We start from the raw sequence: 22,144 nt of genomic DNA on the forward strand, positions 1-22,144 counted from the left end.
AATACTGGAGTGGGTTGCCATGTCCTCCTCCAGGAGATCTTCCCGGGGACTGAACCTGGATCTCCTGTGTCTCCTGCGTTGGCAGGCAGATTCTTTACCACTGAGCCACCTGGGAAGCCCAATCTTTGTGATATTATGGCTCATTCAGACAGCTTGCATGCCACAGATTTCCTGAGAGAACTCAATTGTACTTTCACTATTCTGACCAACCAACCACTAATTTCACTATTGGAAACCAACTTCTAACCATCATTATGCTATTTTTAAGCCCCTAATGCTGATAGAGTTAACAGAAAAACCTAGTAATTGCCTCAGAATTGTGGGCTTCTACATGAGAGGTTAACTGACCACAATTGAAGTGTGACTTTTAGGCTAACCAACCAAAATCCAAGCATTGACAAATTATTTTAATTATGACATTGCTTAAATGTATCCGAACATAGACATAGGTATAAGTACCTAACGCTTGTTACTCCATATGCAACAATAAAGTTCAAACGTGTTTATGGATTAAAAAGGAGACTATAATACCAATACATTTCAAATTGATTTTTTATAATACCGGTATTGAGATATGATTCATATCCTGTAACATTTACCCTTGGAAAGTATACAGTTCACTGATTTTTAGTGTGTTCATAAGGTCAGGTATTGCTCACCACCATCTAAATCCAGAGCGTTGTCGTGACCTGTGAAGGAAACCTCATACCCGCTAGCAATACTTTGTACTCTTCTCTCCTTCCAGCCCCTGGCAACCAGGAATCTACTTTCTGCCTTATGGATTTGCCTATTCTCAACATTATTATTATTATTATTATTTGCTGCACCTTGAGGTATGTGGGATCTTAGTTCCCTGACTTGGGATTGAACCCACACCCCCTGCATTGGAAGTGTTGGGTCTTAACCACTGGACCACCAGGGAAGCCCCCCTTTTAAATTCTTGATGTGTTATTTCCTTTAGTTCTTTGAAGGTGTTTAGGATGGAGGATTTGAAGGTTAGGTCCGGCATCTGGCCTTCCTCAAGAATAGGTTGTAGTGACTGTTGTGTTTGCTTTTCATTTTTTGGTGGACAACCAGATATTTTAAGTGATATACTGTGGCAGCTCTTCACATCAGGGTAAGTCCTTCCCGGGGCTTTTTGTTGTTGCCTTTTTTGGGTTTTGTGTTGTGAGTTTCCTGCATTAATTTTGTAAAGTTTGCATCCATCAGTGGGTGTGGCAGTGAAGTCCTGACCGTTAGTGCTCAGCTGGTGAGCAGTGATTTCCTAAAGCGCTTTCAGCCAGTCTGTCGGCCTTTGCTGAGGCCTCTGAGTGTGTGTTGGCGGCATGCCTTCGGTGCCTTCTCCAGCGCTGCCTTAGTCTTCACTTCTTGTTTGTGTGGAGACTCAAGATTATTAACCAGACGTGAGGAATTAGGCCCTTTCCATTCTTTCCTGAACAAAACACAGCCCTGCATGCGCGTGGCCTTGTAAATTCCTTGGAATGTTTCAGAGCTTATCAAGGCCTCTTATGGACATCTTCTCCCATTTTTCCTTTTATGCTTTTTAGTTCACCCTTTGTGAGCTCCAAGTGATAATGTTTCTCTGGCAGATGTGGTGTTAAAACACCACTTGTCGGTGTTTCCCGTAAATGCCCAGGCTGTAGGTCTGTGTGTGGAGAGAGCTGAGTCAGGTTATTTAAGGAGACGACCTGAGAATGCAGCTATCAAACGAGTCACCAGGCAGATAAAATCTGACAGTCCTCTGGCTGTGGGGCATTTGGGGAGCTCCAAACCTGTTCTGTCCTCTCCTGGGCTGCTGGTTTTCATAGCGATTGTGGCTGTGATGCTGTGGGTTTCCCACGCTGCTAGTACCTCAGCTAGAGAAAGAAGGGTTGGGATTAGGACAAGTTGAAACATCACCAAGTTCACCGTTCTTGCTGAGCTTCAGTCATTGTCTTGAATAAATGCCTCTTGAATTTATTTAGTTTTCAGGATTCTGAAAAAGTTGATTTTGAGAATTTTTGTCAATGCTCTTCTTGTTCGCATGGATGAGTGGATTTTTAGAGTTCTTTCCTCTGCCATTCCAGAAGTGCTTTCAGTTAATATTAACTCTGCAAACTTTTTATTATTTCCACATCTACAAAAAAAAAAAAAATTTTTTTTTTTTTTGGTGCTGATATGACCTCTCCTTGTGCCTTTATTCAGTCTCAAGAGTATCTACGTTTGCTAATCTCTTTTCAACTGTCTATGCACTACTTATTTTTCCTTGGACTATTTTAAACTAAATCTCAGATATATCATTTTATTTATTAATTATTAGGCATAGATAACATGAAGGGGAGTGATATTTTGCTGAAACTGTGTTACTGCTTTGAAGAGAAATTGGCAGCAAGTGTTACAGCCCAGGTGCTTCTGAACCCATGTCTTTGCCACGTGCCTTGGGTCCCTCATTTCTCCCACCAATTTTATCTGAAACTTTCAGTTGAATAGATCACTGTGACATCTTTTGGCCTTCCCTTGGCAAGAATATATCATACGTTCCCTTCTGCTCTCTTCTCCTACCCCCTACCCCTTTTTTTTTTGGCTATTGACTTAATCTGAAGCATAAATGTAAACTCAAGCTTTGAAATTCAGATTATTCAGATTCTTATATTTGTTTTCTACTTATCAGAAATGAAAACACCAAATGAAAAATATCTTGCTATGAATTCACAGACCCTATAATATTGCTGTAAATTAAAACATTTAAATAATTCCTAGTTGTTGGTGACAGTATGTGTGCTGGTAGATGTATTAACTGGAATAGCCTTTCAGTAAGGCCATTTATCCTGTCAAAATGGAAAATTTGACCTAGGAATTCTAATAATGCATCTTACAGATTTTCTCCTGTAGCTGTGAAAAAGGTAATTCATACAAGTACATTCATTGAAGAGTGCTTCTGGAAATAACCTAAATGGCCATTAATAGCTGTTAAATCAAAGATGTCTAAGATACACTGCTGATGGAAAAAGTTAAATTGTAGAACAGTAAGATACTCTGTTAATGAAAAAAGTGTTACATAATACCATTTCTCTCATGAGTTACACAGCCAATTTCTATCATGATCCAGTTGTATGTGAAAAAGAAATTTGCATATATCAATTTGGCAATGTGTTTGGCTACTCTTAACAGACTAGAAATAAAAGCGACTTCGCCAAGACGGAGGTTTATTTTTCTCTCTTTAGTGCTGCCTAAAGCTAGGGCTGGCATGTTGGTGCCCTGGTGTTCCTGGGGACCAAGGCCTCTTTTTCTTAATTTTTTGGCCGCCCACGTGGCATTTCCCTGACCAGGAACTGAACTTGTGCCCCCTGCATTGGAAGAGCAGAGGCCTGACCACTGGACCACTGGGGAAGTCCCCAAGCCTCTATCTTGCTGTTTCACCATCCAAAGGAACAATTTCCACACTCTCCCTGATGGTCCCTGAGATTTACACTAGGCTTCGAGTCTGTTGGAGTCAGGAAGAGTGAGGACAGATAGAAAGGCCGCAATAGGACCCTCCCAGCTGGTTCAGTCCCTTTCAACAGCTTTCCTTGAAACCCAGCACAATAGTCTGTTCATGTCTCATTGACTGGTCCTTAGTAACATGACCACACAGAGTTGTCCAAAAGAAAGGGAGCCTTCGGCTTTTATCTGGGTGGTTGTCAGGGTTTGCTAAGGAGGAAAGGCTGGTGGATGTTGTGGTGAGTGGCACGTCTGTCACTGTGCAGATATGCTCACGGGTGGTGGCACAGAGCATCTTATGAGAGGAAGCGGGTCTGCATTTTACCCTATACCTGTCTGTACTGCTGGATTTTTCATGAGCATACAGTCTCTTACTCCTATAATAACGATAAAGAGAAATTCAGCATCGACAATGGTTGAAGAAATACATCTTACGGTTAATAGTGTGTCATAGTTTTATTGTTAACACTTTTCTTGGTGGTGGTAAAATATTACACTAACTTGTCTACAAATGCTTTAGAAGTGAACCTAACTATCCAGACTTAGGAATACTTCTCCCAGAATAAAGTGGGATGGATGTATTTAGAGGTTTTTCATGACCTTAGTACTCTTGCATTTATATCTTGCTATCTATTCTCACTGCTCAGGTCTCCCAGCAATCATCTTTAAGAACATATAACTGGTGATGGGCTTGGACTTCCCTGTTGGTCCAGTGGTTAAGACTCTGTGCTCCCAATGCAGGGGCCCTGGGTTTGATCCCTGGTTGGGGAACTAAGATCCTGCATGCTGTGTGACACAGCCAAACAAACCCAAGAAACAAACAAACAAAAGCTAATGATGGGCTTGAGTGTCACTGAGAGAAATGGCTCCTTTCTCAGGTATAGCTGCAGTAGGAAGTAGTGAAAAAACATAAAGCATAAAAAAATGTTTCACTGATATCTGTGTCTAGTTCTAGTTCCAGTTCAGTCACTCAGTTGTGTCTGAGTCTTTGCGACCCCATGAACCTCAGCACGCCAGGCCTCCCTGTCCATCACCAACTCCCAGAGTCCACCCAAACCCATGTCCATTGTGTTGGTGATTCCATCCAACCATCTCATCATCTGTCATCCCCTTCTCCTCCTGCCCTCAATCTTTACCAGCATCAGGGTCTTCTCAAATGAGTCAGCTCTCTGCATCAGGTTGCCAAAGTATTGGAGTTTCAGCTTCAGCATCAGTCCTTCCAATGAATATTCAGGATTTATTTCCTTTAGGATGTACTGGTTGGATCTCCTTGCAGTCCAAGGGACTCTCAAGAGTCTTCTCCAACATCACAGTTAAAAAGCAGCAATTCTTCGGCGCTCAGCTTTCTTCACAGTCCAACTCTCACATCCATACATGACTACTGGAAAGACCATAGTCTTGACTAGATGGACCTTTGTTGGCAAAGTAATGTCTCTGCTTTTGAATATGCTATCTAGGTTGGTCATAACTTTCCTTCCAAGCAGTAAGCGTCTTTTAATTTTATGGCTGCAGTCACCATCCGCAGTGATTTTGGAGCCCCCAAAAATAAAGTCAGCCACTGTTTCCACTGTTTCCCCATCTCTTTGCCATGAAATGATGGGACCGGATGCCATGATCTTAGTTTTCTGAATGTTGAGCTTTAAGCCAACTTTTTTACTCTGCTCTTTCACTTTCGTCAAGAGGCTCTTTAGTTCCTCTTAACTTTCTGCCATAAGGGTGGTGTCATCTGCATATCTGAGGTTATTGATATTTCTCCCGGCAATCTTGATTCCAGCTTGTGCTTCTTCCAGCCCAGCGTTTCTCATGATGTACTCTGCATAGAAGTTAAATAAGCAGGGTGACAATATACAGCCTTGATGTACTCCTTTTCCTATTTGGAACCAGTCTGTTGTTCCATGTCCAGTTCTAACTGTTGCTTCCTGACCTGCATATAGGTTTCTCAAGAGGCAGGTCAGGTGGTCTGGTATTCCCATCTCTTTCAGAATTTTCCACAGTTTATTGTGATCCAGTCAAAGGCTTTGGCATAGTCAATAAAGCAGAAGTAGATGTTTTTCTGGAACTCTCTTGCTTTTTCGATGATCCAGTGGATTTTGGCAATTTGATCTCTGGTTCCTCTGCCTTTTTTAAAGCCAACTTGAATATCTGGAAGTTCACGGTTCACGTATTGCTGAAGCCTGGCTTGGAGAATTTTGAGCATTACTTTGCTAGCGTGTGAGATGAGTGCAATTGTGTGGTAGTTTGAGCATTCTTCGGCATTGCCTTTCTTTGGGATTGGAATGAAAACTGACCTTTTCCAGGCCTGTGGCCACTGCTGAGTTTTCCAAATTTGCTGACATATTGAGTGCAGCACTTTCACAGCATCATCTTTTAGGATTTGAAACAGCTCAACTGGAATTCCATCACTTCCACTGGCTTTGTTCATAGTGATGCTTCCTAAGGTCCCCCTGACTTCACAGGATGTCTGGCTCTAGGTGAGTGTGAGTGATCACACCTTCATGATTATCTGGGTCATGAAGATCTTTTTTGTACAGTTCTTCTGTGTATTCTTGCCACCTCTTCTTACTATCTTCTGCTTCTGTGTATTTATATATATTCATAAGGATTTATATAGGGTGGCTTAAATCATCTGACCTTGATACATAGCTATAAAACTTAATTGACTTAAGGAGGGCTTTTGGAATTTATACATAGCAATTTTGGGAACTCTCTCACTCGGGTGATGCATTTTGTGTTTTTAAAAAATCCATCCTTTCTATAGCCCCATACTGAGGACAGGCTATTATGCAGTTTTCAGGGTGCCATTTTAGGAAGGCAGTCTCCTGTACTTCTCTGCCTGGCTTCTTTAAAACAGACTACTTTTAACCAGTGTTCAGTGGTGGCTTGGAAAAAGTGTGTGTGTGTGTGTGTGTGTACATTCAGCTGCTCAGGTGAATAGAAAACAACTTCACCTTCATCAGCTTGCTCTTCACAAAATTTGTTAGACATCCTTGGGCATGGAGTATTTAGCAGTTGCCATATTACAGTCAAGAAAACGTGACATCAAAAAAAAAGGAAAACTTGAAATCTTCTATATTCTGTAGGAGTTAAAAATCTGTAATTAACAGTAGCAACATAGTCAACAATAAGTGAAGCCAAACTCACCATTTCTGGCTGGGGATCCCGACATTCAAGTCGGATGATAGCCATGCCCATGAGGATGTCCTCACGAGGATGGACCTCCCTGTCTGTTCTCCTAGGCATGCAATATTGGCCTTCAGTTTCCGGTCACAGACTTGTAGAACTGGAAAGAGAGACGTAGAGCCTTTGTAGTGTTTCTTATTCTTTTTTGGATCACTGGCCCTTTTGAGAAACTTCTGAAATGTCTGTATCCTCCCAGCACAGTGAGTGAGTGCATCCACATGCAAAATTTGCATATATATTTATGGGGTTCCTGGATCATTTAAACCCATACCAAAGTCCTCATTCAAATCAGCTTCTCAATTTATAGAGGGATACACTGGAACCTAGGCTTCCCTGGTGGCTCAGATGGTAAAAAATCCGCCTGCAATGTGGGAGACGTGGGTTCGATCCCTGGGTTGGGAAGATCCTCTGGAGCAGGGAATGGCAACCCACTCCAATTTTCTTGCCTAGAGAATCCCCATGGACAGCGGAGCCTGGCGGGCTGCAGTCCATGGGGTCACAAAGAGTCGGACACGACTGAGCGACTAAGCACACAGAAATTGGAACATAGAGAAATTGAGCACTGACTCTGAATCTAGTGCTTTTACACACATGAGCAAGCTCCCAGCTGTGATTAATATCCCTGAAACACTGTAAACAGCGTCACGTGCATGGTCAGCATCCCATGGAGTACTCTGTCTCTACCAAAGAAAACATATTGTAGCAAGAGACCCTAATCAATGAGAAGGATTAAAAGACTGAAAAATAGAATCAGTGACAATTCCTTCAACTGTTGGTAAAAATTAAAGCCCCATGACTCGGGGATCCTTGTGATCTAGAAATAGTAGAAAGGGGAAGAGGATGTGTTTTGTATGCATATCAGGTGTGAGGCGGACCTCACCCTCTGGTGGTTTGGGGGCTGTATGTTCTGCCCCGCTTGTCTCTCCAGCCTCATCACACAGCCCTCTCCCTTTCGCTCTCTGCTTAAGCTTTGGCAGCCCCCGCCCCCCTCCCCAAGCTCAAGTTCTCCCTTCATACTTTGTCCTTTCTCTTCATGTAGTGCCTGGAGTGTCTGTATCTATTGCAGACCAGGTATCTAGGATATAGTGGTACAGCCCAGGCTGCCCAGTGATGGCACACGTTGCAAAATGTGCATTTGTGGTAACACTATTTAGTGTTTTTTGTAGAATCAGAGGGATCTGACTTTCCTGTTTCCGTTTACACTTGTTCTGAATGATTATCATATGGTACAGTTGATATTTTTCTCCTCCTCTTCCTTGGCAGCATCTCTTCGGCAGTCCACAACCATCCTCTGTCCAGCTCTGGGTCTCCTTTGGCCGGAAGCCCATGCGAGCAGCCCAGTTTGTCACAAGACATCCTATTAATGTGAGTGGGGTCTGCGGTGGAGGGCGGGGGAGTGCTGGTGTCCTCAGGCGGAGGTCAGGGGGAGGGTGATGGGGGGAGGATATTTGATGGAGGCTCCCTGGAGTCACTTTCTAGATTAGTCTCTATGCTTTTGGGCATCTTGGTCTGTTTTTTCCCTCTTCACTTTTTGAAGTGGAGCTGAATGGGAGCCTTAATTTGCTTGAAGTGGAGAAGGATTGGCAGAGAGGTTTGGAGCCAGAGTCAATGGGCTCAGTGTGCCCATGCTGAAGGAATGGGAGGGTAGGGACAGCAGCAGTTATTCATTAAGTACCTGCTGTGTTGCTCACAGATGGCGAGGTTCCATAAGGGGACAGGATTGGAGCCTCACCCTTTTAGAAACAGATGGGTTGGAGAGTCCGAGAACAGAGCAGAGAAAGAAACCATGTACAGTCAAAGGCTTGACTGTGCAGCCTGTGTCAGGACATAGAGAACCATAGGAAGGTCAGTGTGAGCTGGGTCATTGGAGAAGTGACCGTGGGGAGGAGGTGGCATTTGAACGCCTTGATGCCAGGACCTGGTGTGATGGAGGATTAGTAGCTCAGAGGAATATGTGATGGAGAACATGTTTGTCAGTTCTTTGCTTTCTCTGGGTTCTGCCTTCCTGTGGTCATCTTAGAGGAAATGAGAGGGAAGGAAATGCACATTAATTTGCATTATGCTTTGTAGTAACGATAGGGAGACATCATTACGTAAAAGTGATTTCTAGGTCATTTTTGGAGTTCAAGGCCCATTCTTATTTTGTGCCCCATCTGCCGATAAGGGGTCTGCTCCAGCCACAGGACAGCCTCAGGGTCTCTAAAGACAGTCAGCCAAGCTTCTTTCCCAAGACCGGGAGGCTCTCATGGGCTCCAAGACTGCCCTCTTCCCTGGGACACTGAGAAGCCCTTGCTTGCGTGTGCAAAGGGACCTTCCACAGGGCATATGTGTTTTTTTTGACTTGTGTCTTTTTAATTTTTTGATGCCAAAGGAATATTACATCGCAGACGCCTCCGAGGACCAGGTGTTTGTGTGTGTCAGTCACAGTAACAACCGCACCAACCTGTATATCTCGGAGGCAGACGGGCTGAAGTTCTCACTGTCCTTGGAGAACGTGCTCTATTACAGCCCAGCGGGGGCAGGCAGTGACACCTTGGTGAGGTAAGGAGACCGGTAGGCGGGGCTGCTTCCTGCTTTCTTACCCGGCACGAGCTCTCATTGGGTGGTTTTCAACATCCCCTGAACATTTGGATTCCCCTGGGGGTGGTTTCAGAAGCCCCAGTGATTACTGGTTCACCTTCCCAGACATTACTTTTTTTATCTGGTTTGAGGTATGACAGGCACTTGAGGATCTTTTTTAATTTTTAAAACAACTTGAACTAATTCGGTGTTGTCTGCCCTGGGTCTTGGTTGCCGCTGGTGGGCTTTCTGCCGTTGTGGGGAGTGGGGCTCCTCTCTGGTTGCAGTGCACGGAGTTCTTACTGCAGTGGCTTTCTCTTGTTTCGAAGCGCCGGCCCGAGAGCGTGGGCTCAGTAGTTGTGGCTAGAAGGGCTCTAGAGCACACGCTCAGTAGTTGTGGTGAACGGGCTTAATTGCCCCGAGGCATGTGGGATCGTCCCAGACCAGGGATCGAACCTGTGTCCCCTGCATTGGCAGGAGGATTCTTAACCACTGGACCACCAGGGAGGTGCCCACATGTTTATGTGGTGCAGAGGCTGAGCACCGCTGCGCTGGGCGACCCTTAGGATCACTGCCACCGTGTCAGCCACTCCTTTGGGGTTCCTTCATTCAGTTACCTGGTTTTGTGGTCTCAGACCCAGTAGGAAAGAGCACTGGCAAAATGTCACCACCACCTCTGGGCCAGCTGGCATGTGTGTCTACAAGGCCCTTCCTCCAGGTGATTCTGGTTAATTAACATCATTATCCTCCCCCCCACCATCCCCCAGTAATTGCAAGGTATTGTTCTGTGGTATCTGTGGAAAAGTCTTTTATCAGTACGTCACATGCCTGGAGTGGTCCTGCTCTAGCTGTGTTCTCGGGGCCATGGAGGAGTCCAGGACTGGGAAGGGGTGGATGCCATGCCATGTGGGTGGCACTGTGATCCATCAGTGGCACGAGATCACTTACTCTCGTTTGTCTGTGACAGACCATTCTTGTGTGCGTCTCATTGTGACTAAGACTGCACTCTGCTCTTGGGAAGAGCCAGCTGGCACAACTGGCTGGTCTGCAGTGAGGTCTAGCTCCAGTGCCGTGAACCTCAGGTCAGAGGGCACGTTCTTGCTTGCCTGCTATCCCTCTTCAAGTTGCCAGTTCATTCAGCAAGGATGCTGCTGTTCACTGCCTGGTGGCTTTGTGTGTACAGCCGTGCTGTATTGTATCCAGCAAGGAAAACTTGGAACAAGCTCCCTGATCCATGGAGCTCTTGTTCTAATTGTGGGAAGACAAAATAGAGACAAATACGTACTCTGCCGATAATGCTGAGTGTGGAGAAGAAAAATAAAGTGAGATAAGAGGACAGAGGGTTACCAGGGCATATGCTTTATATGAGCTGGTCATGGAAGGCTGTTCTAGGAGGCTGATGTTTGAGCAGGTGCCTGAGTTACACAGGAGTGGGAGCTGGGCACATAACTTGGGGAGGAGCTTTGCAGGTGGAGGAACAGTAGGTACAGGGGCTCTGGGGTGGGACTTGAGTGGTTTAAGAGCAGTGTGGAGGCCAGGGTGGATCAACCAGCTGATGGACGGGAGAGAGCATCCCTAAGACACAGGAACCAAGAAAGCAGGGTTTAGATTGTACAGGGCCCTCAAGGGCATAGCAAGATCTTTTTTCTTCTCCTAAGCATGATGGAGGGTTTTGACCAGAAGCTGGATATCACTTGATTTAACCTGTTACATTTTTTGGACACCATTTTAAAAAATGTGAATTGCATTATGTAAAGAAAAGTGCATAAAACATAAATGGGCGGTGTTATAGATTATTTTCAGTGGATACTCATGTGACTTATCTTTTAAAGAAGCCATGCTAGATGCTGTGTGGAAATTAGACAGCAGACTTGCAAACTGGGGGGGTCCAGCTGTGAGATCACTGCCGAAATCCAGGCCAGTGGAGGTTGAGGTTGGCGGGACCTGGAGCGGTAGCAGTGGAGATGATGGAAATGGTCAGAGGCTTCCTGATGGCTCAGACGGTAAAAGACCCGCCTGTAATGCAGGAGCCGTGGGTTCAATCCCTGGGTTGGAAAGATTCCCCTGGAGGAGGGAATGGCTACCCACTCTATTCTTGCCTGGAGATTTCCGTGGGCAGAGGAGCCTGAAGGGCTACAGTCCGTAGGGTCGCATAGGAGCGACTATCACTTTCGCTTTGACCCATTTGCTGAGGCATTTGGCTGATGGATTGGACATGGGGCTTGAGAGAAGGAGGGGAAGTCAGGGACCCACCGCTGCTCGGCTGGAGCAGCTGTGGCACAGTGATGGTTTCAGACTGTCCGGGAGGCTGGGCGAGTTCCCATCTGAGGATGCCTATTAGATACCAAGTCGAGAACTTTCTGTGTGCTCTGGTACACTTTTCCACACCCTATTTCTTCTCTTTTGGAGGTGCTGTCATCTTTTACTTCTTAGCTTTGTTTCCCAGCGTAGACTCAGAGGTTATTTATTATTCAGTGTCTTGTGTTATAAACCATCCCTGCCGTGATTCATCCTCAGGTTGTTCTGGTTTGGTCGGTCACTGCCTCCTCAGGCTGGCTCCCAGTGGCTTTCTTTTATTTTTAATGATTTATTGAAGTGAAATTCTCATAACGTAAACTTACCCATTTTAGGAGATGTTTATTTATTTATTTTTTTTTTTGACTATAAAGCATTTTATTATTTTTTTTTTTTTTAATTTTATTTTATTTTTAAACTTTACATAACTGTATTAGATTTGCCAAATATCAAAATGAATCCGCCACAGGTATACATGTGTTCCCCATCCTGAACCCTCCTCCCTCCTCCCTCCCCATTCCATCCCTCTGGGTCGTCCCAGTGCACCAGCCCCAAGCATCCAGTAAAACTTACCCATTTTAAAGTAAACAACTCAGTGGCATATAGCACATTTACAGTGTTGTGCAACCACCAGCCTTACCTAATTCCCAAACATTTACATTTTTCCCAAAGAAAATCACTTAACTGTTCAGTAATTTCTCTCCCCTAAGCCCCTGGTAGTCACCAGGCTACTTTCTGTCTCTATGAATTTGCCTTTTCTGGCTATTTCATATAAAGAGAATCATACCGTAACACCTGACCTTTGTACCTAGTTCACTTCGGGTAATGTTTTCGGATTTTATCCATGTGTAACAGGTGTCAGTCGGAGAAGGCAATGGCACCCCACTCCAGTACTCTTGCCTGGAAAATCCCATGGGTAGAGGAGCCTGGTAGGCTGCAGTCCATGGGGTCGCTAAGAGTCGGACACGGCTGAAGCGACTTAGCAGCAGCAGCAGCAACAGGTGTCAGTACGTCATTCCTTTGTAGCAGTGAGCCAATAGTCACCTTCAGTTCAGTTCAGTCGCTCAGTCGTGTCTGACTCTTTGCAACCCCATGGACTGCAGCATGCCAGGCTTCCCTGTCCATCACCAACTCCCAGAATTACTCAAACTCATGTCCATTGAGTCGGTGATGCCATCTAACCATCTCATCCTCTGTCGTCCCCTTCTCCTCTTGCCTTCAATCTTTCCCAGCATCGGGATCTTTTCCAATGAGTCAGTTCTTCACATCAGGTGGCCAAAGTATTGGAGCTTCAGTTTCAGCGTCAGTCCTTCCAATGAACATCCAGGACTGATCTCCTTTATGATGGACTGGTTGGATCTCCTTGCAATCCAAGGGACTCTCAAGAGTCTTCTTCAGCACCACAGTTCAAAAGCATCAGTTCTTCGGTGCTCAGCTTTCTTTATAGTCCAACTCTCAACATCCATACATGACTACTGTAAAACCCATAGCTTTGATTAGACAGACCTTTGTTGGCAAAGTAATGTCTCTGCTTTTTAATATGCTGTCTAGGTTGGTCATAACTTTTCTTCCAAGGAACAAGTGTCTTTTAATTTCATGGCTGCATGAAATTAATTTCACCATCCACAGTGATTTTGGAGCCCCCCAAAATAAAGTCTGTCACTGTTTCTATTGTTTCCCCATCTATTTGCCATGAAGTGATGGGACCAGATGCCATGATCTTAGTTTTCTGAATGTTGAGTTTTAAGCCAACTTTTTCACTCTCTTCTTTCACTTCATCAAGAGGCTCTTTAGTTCCTCTTCACTTTTTGCCATTAGGGTGGTGTCATCTGCATTTCTGAGGTTATTGATATTTGTCCTGGCAATCTTAATTTTAGCTTGTGCTTCCTCCAGCCCAACGTTTCTCATGATGTACTCTGCATCTAAGTTAAGCAGGGTGACAATATACAGCCTTGACGTACTCCTTTTCCTATTTGGAACCAGTCTATTGTTCCATGTCCAGTTCTAACTGTTGCTTCCTGACCTGCATAAAGATTTCTCAGGAGGCAGGTCAGGTGGTCTGGTATTCCCATCTCTTTCTGAATTTTCCACAGTTTATTTTGATCCACACAGTCAAAGGCTTTGGCATAGTCAATAAAGCAGAAATAGATATTTTTCTGGAACTCTCTTGCTCTTTCAGTGATCCAGTGGATGTTGGCAATTTGATCTCTGGTTCCTCTGCGTTTTCTAAATCCAGCTTGAACATCTGGATAGTTGCCTGACTTGTAATTAAAATCATGAACCACTCTCTCTCTGGCCTCTTGCCGACTCTTTTTCACCTTTGAGAGACTCTGTGGCTATGGGGCCAAGAAGTCACAGCTTGGCCAAAGTTCCCTCAACTTCTGCATTTGTCAGCTCTTCAGGATGGAGATGGGAAGGGGAGCCCAGAGCTGCAGAGTGTGGCTCTCTGCGGGGTGGGAATGTCCATAATGCAAGCACGCAAACGGCCCTTTATGAAGTTACAGCATTTCCCGCCCCGCCCCGCCTGAGCATGTAGTCCAGTTATGAAATTGAAAATAGATTTACATCAAGATTCATAGACTAATTTCCTCTTTGACTTTCTCATTTCTTTCTTCAGATTTTTATCTTGAGACTGGAGATGTGCTCACTTAAATGACCTTTGTCATCTGCATCTCCATCTCAACGTGATGACACGGGAGAAGTGTGAGTGAGCAGTTTATGTGGGCAGGCTGGCTTAACTTAGAAAGGAAAACCAAACAAAACAAGCTATTCTTTGTGCCTAGTGGGGAAGTGGGTGCCAAGGACCTGGGTCTCATTACTTAGAGACCTGGAGGAGGAATTCTTCCCGGGAGTGGCCCTGATCTTGGTGAGAGGTGCCGAGGAGAGGCACTGTCTAGATGGAGGGACAGACGTGGAGTAGATGGAAGTGGCTTGCCTGCGGGGCATTTTGAGGAGGACTGCTGGGTTCTGGGCTGAAGGTGGCTGAGAGGGACCTGGTGAGCTGCCTGGCGAGAGGGAAAAGCAAGTGGTGAGAGCCAGTGAGAGAAAATGCAAGAATACGGACTCTTGCGGAGAGATGCTTGGGTGAGTCAGGTGGTTGCAGGGTGCGAGGTGTTAGAAGGAGAGATGACAGGATGGACCAGGGCCCAGAGGAGTGTGGAGGTACAGTGGACAGGCTTCTGCTTGGATTGAAAAGATAAAATGCCAGGAGAAAGACTGAGGAAAGAAACAGGGCTCCTCGAGACGAGAGAAACTCAGACTTCCCAGATAAATTGGAAGAAGCCTGTGGTGGCCCTCACAATAGTAGGATCACAAGCAGGAGAGTCGTGTGAGTAGAGGGCAAGGTGGGTAACAGACCTGGGCTGATTCCTGCGGAAGCAACTGAAAACCAACTAAACCGGAACTGAGGAAACCACGTGTCAGAACGTTTGGTCTCAGCGCCAGTGTCTTCTGGGGGACCTTGCTCTGTCTCAGGCGGGGTGGCTCTGCCACTTCTGTGGGCATCTTTCTGTCTGAACTGGCGAATCAGTCTTCCTGCTTCAGATTTATATGACAGATGACAGGAAAGTGCAGTTCTGGTTTTTTTGTTTTTTTTTTTTAATTAATAAAGCCCGGTGGCTCAGAACTCTCCCAAATAAAGGACATGCTTCCAGTTTTAAAAGCCACGTGTGAACTGTAGCTACCCTTTCTTGGGGATGAGTCCTTAGAACGTGTACCATGTTAGTGCAAAACTACTGCTCAGGGAAGTTGCAGGATCTGGAACTTCCTTAACGAACATAGCAGTTCAGGCCAGGGAGGTCTTTGTCTCTGTTTCCCTGTTAATAAGCATAACCTCAAGGTTTCCAGAGCCATCCTTGTTGGATGTACTGTGTCTTTGGGAAGGCTTCTGCTCTGTTCCCTGACAAATCCTATGGACTTCTGTCTGATCAGGGTGTTGGCTAATTAGTTGTAAGTATCTGGACAGTGTAACCCCTTAGCTATATTTCTATGCTGCTGCTACTGCTGCTAAGTCGCTTCAGTCGTGTTCAACTCTGTGCGACCCCATGAACTGCAGCCTACCAGGCTCCTCTGCCCATGGGATTCTCCAGGCAAGAGTACTGGAGTGGGTTGCCATTGCCTTATAGACTGGGTTAAATTGTAAGCCCCAGCACTACACTATAATTTTTTTTTTAAATTGAAGTCTAGTTGATTTACAGTGTTGTGTTAATTTCTTCTGTGTGACAGGGTGATTCGTTTGTATACACATATGCACATAAACACACACACATATTCTTTTCCATTATAGTTTCTCGCAGTATATTGAATATAGTTCCCTGTGCTATACAGTAAGACCTTTGTTACTTATCCAGCCTATACATAAAATAGTTTGCATCTGCCAACCCCGAACTCTCAGTCCTTCCCTATCCCATCCCTGTCAGCAGCCACAGGTCTGTTTTCCATGTCTGTGAGTCTGTTTTTATTTCCTAGATAGGTTTGTTTGTGTCATATTTAAGACTCCACATGCAAGTGGTATTTGTTTTTCTCTTTCTAACTTACTTTGCTTATGGTCATCTCTGGGTCCATCCATGTTGCTGCAGATGACATGATTTCATTCCTTTTTCATGTCTGAGTAGTATTCCATCACATATATGCACCACATCTTCTCTATCCATTCATCTGTGGATGGACATTCAGGTTGCTTCCATGTCTTGGCTGTTGTGAACAGGCCAGTACTGTACTTAGAATCTGCTAAGTTTGGTTTATTGTTTCCTGTTTATCCAGGCACACTGGAGGATTTGGGGTCAATATCATTAGTGGAGAAATAAATGTAACTCTCACATCAACTTTTCTGTGTTATATTTATCATTCTGAACCCCATGTGAGGAGTAATTGATCAGATGAGCATCTTGGCCTTCAAAGTTAAAAAAAAAAAAAAAGGCAGTTTATTCAGCCATAGGAAGGAATACAAGGATGAACCTTGAAAACATTCTAGTAAGGGAAGGTAACCAGATACAAAAGGTCATATATTATATAATTACATTTATATGAAATATCCAGAATAGGCAAGCCCAAGCTATGGTTTTTCCAGTAGTTGTGTACGGATGTGAGAGTTGGACCATAAAGAAGGCTGACTGGTGAAGAATTGATGCTTTTGAGCTGTGGTACTGGAGAAAACTCTTGAGAGTCCCTTGGACTGCAGAGAGATCAAACCAGTCTATCCTAATGGAAATCTGTCCTGAATATTCTTTGGAAGGACTGATGCTGAAGCTCCAATACTTTGGCCACCTTGATGCAAAGAGCTGCCTCATTGGAAAAGACCCTGATGCTGGGAAAGATTGAAGGTGGGAGGAGAAGGGGACGACGGAGGATGAGACGGCTGGGTGGCATCACTGACTCAATGGACATGAGTCTGAGCAAACTCGGGAGACAGTGAAGGACAGGGAAGCCTAGCATGCTGCAGTCCATGAGGTCACAAAGAGTTGGACTCGACTTAGCGACTGAATAGCAGCAACAAATAGAGACAGAAAACTGATCAGTGGTTGCCAGCATCTGGAATGGGAAGGAAAAGTGGGGTGTGCCTACCGGGGGTATAGGGTTTCCCTTTGGGATGATAGAAATGTTCTGGGACTACATAGTGATGATGGTTGCCTAACATTAGGAAGATACTTAATGCCAGTGAATCGTCTTTAAAATGGTTAAATTTTGTGCGGACTTCTTGGTGGTCCAGGGGTTGAGACTTCGTCTTCTAGTGCAGGGAAGGTGCAGTTTTTAAGTCTCTGGTTGGGGAGCTGAGATCCCACATGGCTTGTGGCCAAAAAGCCAAAACATAAAGCAGAAGTAATGTTGTAACAGAGTCAATTAAGACTTTAAAAATTGTCCACATAAAAAAATATCTTAAAAAATGGTTAAATTTTGTTATTTAAAATAAAAATATCCCTAGCAAATAACACTGTTTATTTTCCCTTATTGTAGATATTTTGCCAATGAACCATTTGCTGACTTCCACCGAGTGGAGGGGTTACAGGGGGTCTACATTGCTACTCTCATCAGCGGCTCCATGAATGAGGAGAACATGAGATCGGTTATCACCTTTGACAAAGGCGGGACCTGGGAGTTCCTTCAGGCCCCAGCCTTCACTGAATATGGAGAGAAAATCAATTGTGAGGTATAGATGCTACGCTCTTGTTTGGATTGTTTTAAAAACACTTATAACTGGAGTTCTACTGTTACTGTTCTGAAACTCTGCACCGAGTTATCTTGGGGTGCTGTAATGAACTCGCAGGGGCACCATGGGGTATTTTAAATTTTTGAAGGGTACTTGAAGTCTTTGGGTCACCATGTGGATTTACTCTCTTAGGTTAGTTCATAGTTTCAACATTAGCTCATGCTATATGTCTTTGGATGACATATCTTTGTGAAGCTGGACTCTTGCTTGGCAGTTTACATGGTAAAAAGCAAGTAAGAAAATCTATCTGGTTTAGGAAATGGTAGTAGTGGTATCTGCTTAGATTCTGAAGTTTGAGAAACTGTGCAGTGCCTAACAGGTGTTTACATCCTATTATTAAGTAATTGTGGTTATGTAAGGATGAAATACACTACTGAGTGACTTCACTTTCACTCTTCACTTTCATGCATTGGAGAAGGAAATGGCAACCCACTACAGTGTTCTTGCCTTGAGAATCCCAGGGACGGGGGAGCCTGGTGGGCTGCTGTCTATGGGGTCGCACAGAGTAGGACACGACTGAAGCTACTTAGCAGCAGCAGCAAGGATGAAATAAAAGTTTTATGTTTTTTTTCAGCTTAAATATAAACACATACAGTATTATTTCAAACTGCTGCTGTTAAATTATTAGGACATGTACTTATTAGGTTGTATAGATTTAACTGTGGTAAAAAACAAATATTAGTATTTCTTCTGATCTGAGGCTGTTATAAAAATAATTTACTGAGACGCTGGTTGTGTTGGGAACCTATGCCATACGTTATTATTTCTGAGGAATGTCTTATAAAATTCTTTCCTGAATATAATTTAGGATTCTACCATTTTTCTTACCTGTGGGTTCATCTAAAAAGCTCACAATCCTCAACTGTGTTATTTGGCCTCATTCAGGGTTCCCATTCACCTAAGCAGCTGCTTCCTTGTTCCTGGAAAGAAGTCAGTGACCGTGATCCCTGGCTTTATATGATGCCCTACTCTTGTATTTTCTTTTTCTTTTAGAAAAATTTATTTTTTTGTCTGTGCTAAGTCTCAGTTGTGACATGTGGGATCTAGTTCCCTGACCAGGAATCAAATGCGTGCCCCCTGCATTGGAAGTGCAGAGTGTTAAACACCGGACCACCGGGAAAGGTCCCCCCTCATTATTCTAAGACAGATATTCGTTAGAGAAATCCTTTTGTTATAAAAGTAAGTATATCTAGCAAATCATGTCAGTTTTGACCTGGGAAAAAAGCACAACTAGAGATACCCTATTTAGAATACTGCTGCTGCTGCTGCTGCTAAGTCGCTTCAGTCGTGTCCGACTCTGTGCGACCCCATAGACGGCAGCCCAGCAGGCTATCCGTCCCTGGGATTCTCCAGGCAAGAACACTGGAGTGGGTTGCCATTTCCTTAGACGAGGCTGAGTAACATTTGACAGTCAGTTTCTAGCTGGAGAATTGGACATGACCTGCTGCTAAGTCGCTTCAGTCGTGTCCGACTCTCTGCGACCCCCTAGACGGCAGCCCACCAGGCTCCCCCGTCCCTGGGCATGACCTGATCCTATAGCAAAAGACCTTGTTTGCAGAACTATTGAAATTTGAACATAAGTACTGGAGGCCAGTTGGAAAAACTTCAAGTCTCGCAGAGGACACCTGAAGACTTTCTGTACAAATGCAGACTACTTAAAAGCATTTCATGTGGATCTTTTGGTGTTTATATCTCATATGTTGTACATCTGGAAGTGTATCAGTAAGACTTTCTGACTTTTGAGTCTTGGTTTTCCTTCTGACTGACTTGCTTAAATCATATTTGAAATGCATCTCCAGTGACTTAGAAAATAAGTACCATGAAATCGTTTCATTTCTCTGAGTGACGTGAGAGAAATGCTGGGTAACACTGAGAGAGGGATAGCTTTCACATCTACTTAAGTTGGCACTGACTTCTTTCTTTCAAAATTTTCATTGAATTATAGTTGATTTACAATGTTGTGTTAGTTTCAGGCGTACAGCAAAGTGATTCAGTCATACATACATACATAGATATATACCTGTATATACTCTTTTAGATTCTTTTCCCTTTTTGGCACTGAGTATAGTTCTCCATGCTATACAATAGTTCCTTGTAGGTTGATGATGGACAGGGAGGCCTGGCGTGCTGCAGTCCATGGGGCCGCAAAGAGTTGGACACGACTGAGCGACTGAACTGAACTAAGATTACCTGTTTATAGAGAGCTCTGATTTCTAACTGCTGTTCTCTGAGAGTCTCAGAAGGATTTTTTTTCCCTTAGTGTCTTTCTCTTTCCTCCCACGAGTGGCGTTTACATGGTTCAGATGATCATGTCCATCTGGGGCGAGGGTGGGGACAGCCTGGCTGTGGCTCTGGTCTCCTTTGGGCCAAGTCTCCTTGCTTTGTGCCAACTGCAGCGTGGGCACAGGAAGCCTGGGCTTTTAGAGGGAGACTGAGGGGCATATCACGTGATGACAGCAGCTGAACTTGTGTTGCAGCTCTCCCAGGGCTGCTCCCTCCACCTGGCCCAGCGGCTCAGCCAGCTGCTGAGCCTCCAGCTTCGGCGGATGCCCATCCTATCCAAGGAGTCAGCGCCTGGGCTCATCATCGCCACCGGTGAGTTGACTTTGCCTGTCGTCACTGATGGGTTTAGCTGCTGGCTTACGTGCAGCTGCATACACAGGGACCCCCGCCACCTAGGGTAGCCCTGGCTGTTCGTGGTCCTGAGATGTCCTGGTTGCTAGGGGACTCAGCAGTTCTGGTTGGGCCAGGTGATAAACTGATATATTCTTGACCTTAGGAATAATTGCTCTTCTTGCATTTTAGGTTCAGTGGGGAAGAACCTGGCGAGCAAGACGAACGTATATATCTCCAGCAGTGCTGGAGCCCGGTGGCGAGAGGTCAGCTCCCTCATCCCACACCCTTGTTCTTGTTAGTGTGAGGACATGGGCCCTGTCTTAATGTGTCAGGGACACACATGGCCTATGGTGGGGGGGCCCACAAAGCCAAGTGTGGTTACGAAATTCAGAGAGATACCAGGAGCCACACACAGGGTCAGCTGCACTGATTTGTTATCACACTGCATAATGTGGGCTTGTGATTTTGCTAAAAATGTTACTTTGAATCAAAAAGACTTAAAAAAACAACTGTGAATTTGTGTAAACATTCCAAGATGACAAGTTCCATGAGGATAAAGTGGCGTCTGTTTTGTCACTTCTTTACCCCTGAGACGAGCAGCATCCAGTATGGACACCGGGTGCTCAGTAAGGGTTTGCTGAATCCATCAGCAAATTGTAATGTAGTGGTGTCATGTCTGAGCCTAGTTACTTACTTTTCTTTGCGCGCTATTGAAGGTTTAGGTCAAGCCCGTCCCCCCATCACTGGGTCCTTCATCTCATCCCGTGCTATGGCACATTCTGTGCTGTGGAGGGAAGCTGTGTCTGCCTAATGTTCGTGTGACTAAACTTGGATCCTCAGGAATCGATTATACCGGTTCTGAAGGGCTAGTACTCTAGTCCCAAAATGCTAATTCAGCCTTGGACATTAGAGAATTTCCAAACTCGTAAAACAAAGAAGTGCTTTTTCCCTCACCAGGGAGACAGGCATCTGGTCTCGTTCTGTAGGTGCCGCTGTCAGTGACGCTCTGCTGTGCGTGCAGGGGGCTGCTGGGCTGGAACCCCCCAGATCTCCTGCCAGCCCGGCGTGACCTCAGGAAGGCTGAGGGGTTCTCAGCACAGCCAGCAGGCAGCTCCCATCCTCACGGTGCCCTTCCTGGGAATGCGACTTGTGCACTTTCATAGAGAAATGCTCCTTACGTGAAGCAGTAGTTACACCCAACATTTATTTGGGTCTTTGCAGTTTACAGAGGCCTGTCACGTACCTTATCTCATTTGGGGTAGGGCTCACCATTCCTCCAGCTGAGAGATGTAGGATCCAGACATCGTGTGTGTGTGTGTGTGTGTGTGTGTGAGAGAGAGAGAGAGAGAGTGAGAAAAAGAGAGAGGGAGAAAGAGAGACAGAGATACAGCTCAACAGCATGGTAGAGAACATAATTTTGTATTTGGATGAAGGAGACTGTTAGTCCAGAGTTGTAAAAAACCTGTGAACAGTTTGGAATTTTGGGGGCATCCTCGTCCCAGCCCCATGGGAACGATTAAGCAGTGGTTTTCCTCTTCCCTGGAGCTGGACATTCCTTTTGAAATTGGGTGTTCTTTCCTCTGCGGATAAGCTTGTGGTTGGTTTGTACCTTCTGATGTTGGTGTAATCTGGAATTTGAACGTCTGCAAGCGATTTCCTTCTGGGGAGAAAGCGGTGTCGCGTTCCTCCTGCGGGAAGCGGGGCGTCCGCTGGTGTGGGAGCAGCTGTTAGTGCCTCCCGCCGGGCACACTCCCCGCCGGCCAAGAGGTGGCCCTCCCACAAGGGACCATAGTTTCAGAGCTAGCAGAAAACTAACAAGGGGATGAAAAG

The 22,144-nt window shown here is 45.0% G+C and overlaps 1 protein-coding gene across 9 annotated transcripts in view; it reads left to right on the plus strand.

The window, feature by feature from the left end:
• SORL1 (sortilin related receptor 1) overlaps positions 1 to 22,144 on the plus strand; it is a 168,506-nt gene that overhangs the window by 46,395 nt on the left and 99,967 nt on the right. For all 9 annotated transcript variants that reach the window (XM_055548411.1, XM_055548416.1, XM_055548419.1 and 6 more), the window contains exons 7-11: positions 7,903 to 8,004; positions 9,011 to 9,180; positions 17,446 to 17,638; positions 20,176 to 20,293; positions 20,504 to 20,577. In XM_055548411.1, coding sequence (XP_055404386.1) covers positions 7,903 to 8,004; positions 9,011 to 9,180; positions 17,446 to 17,638; positions 20,176 to 20,293; positions 20,504 to 20,577 — 657 coding nt within the window. The remainder of the gene's footprint in view (positions 1 to 7,902; positions 8,005 to 9,010; positions 9,181 to 17,445; positions 17,639 to 20,175; positions 20,294 to 20,503; positions 20,578 to 22,144) is intronic.

Source organism: Bubalus kerabau, chromosome 15 (assembly GCF_029407905.1).
Source record: "Bubalus kerabau isolate K-KA32 ecotype Philippines breed swamp buffalo chromosome 15, PCC_UOA_SB_1v2, whole genome shotgun sequence".
Classification (NCBI taxonomy): domain Eukaryota; kingdom Metazoa; phylum Chordata; class Mammalia; order Artiodactyla; family Bovidae; genus Bubalus; species Bubalus kerabau.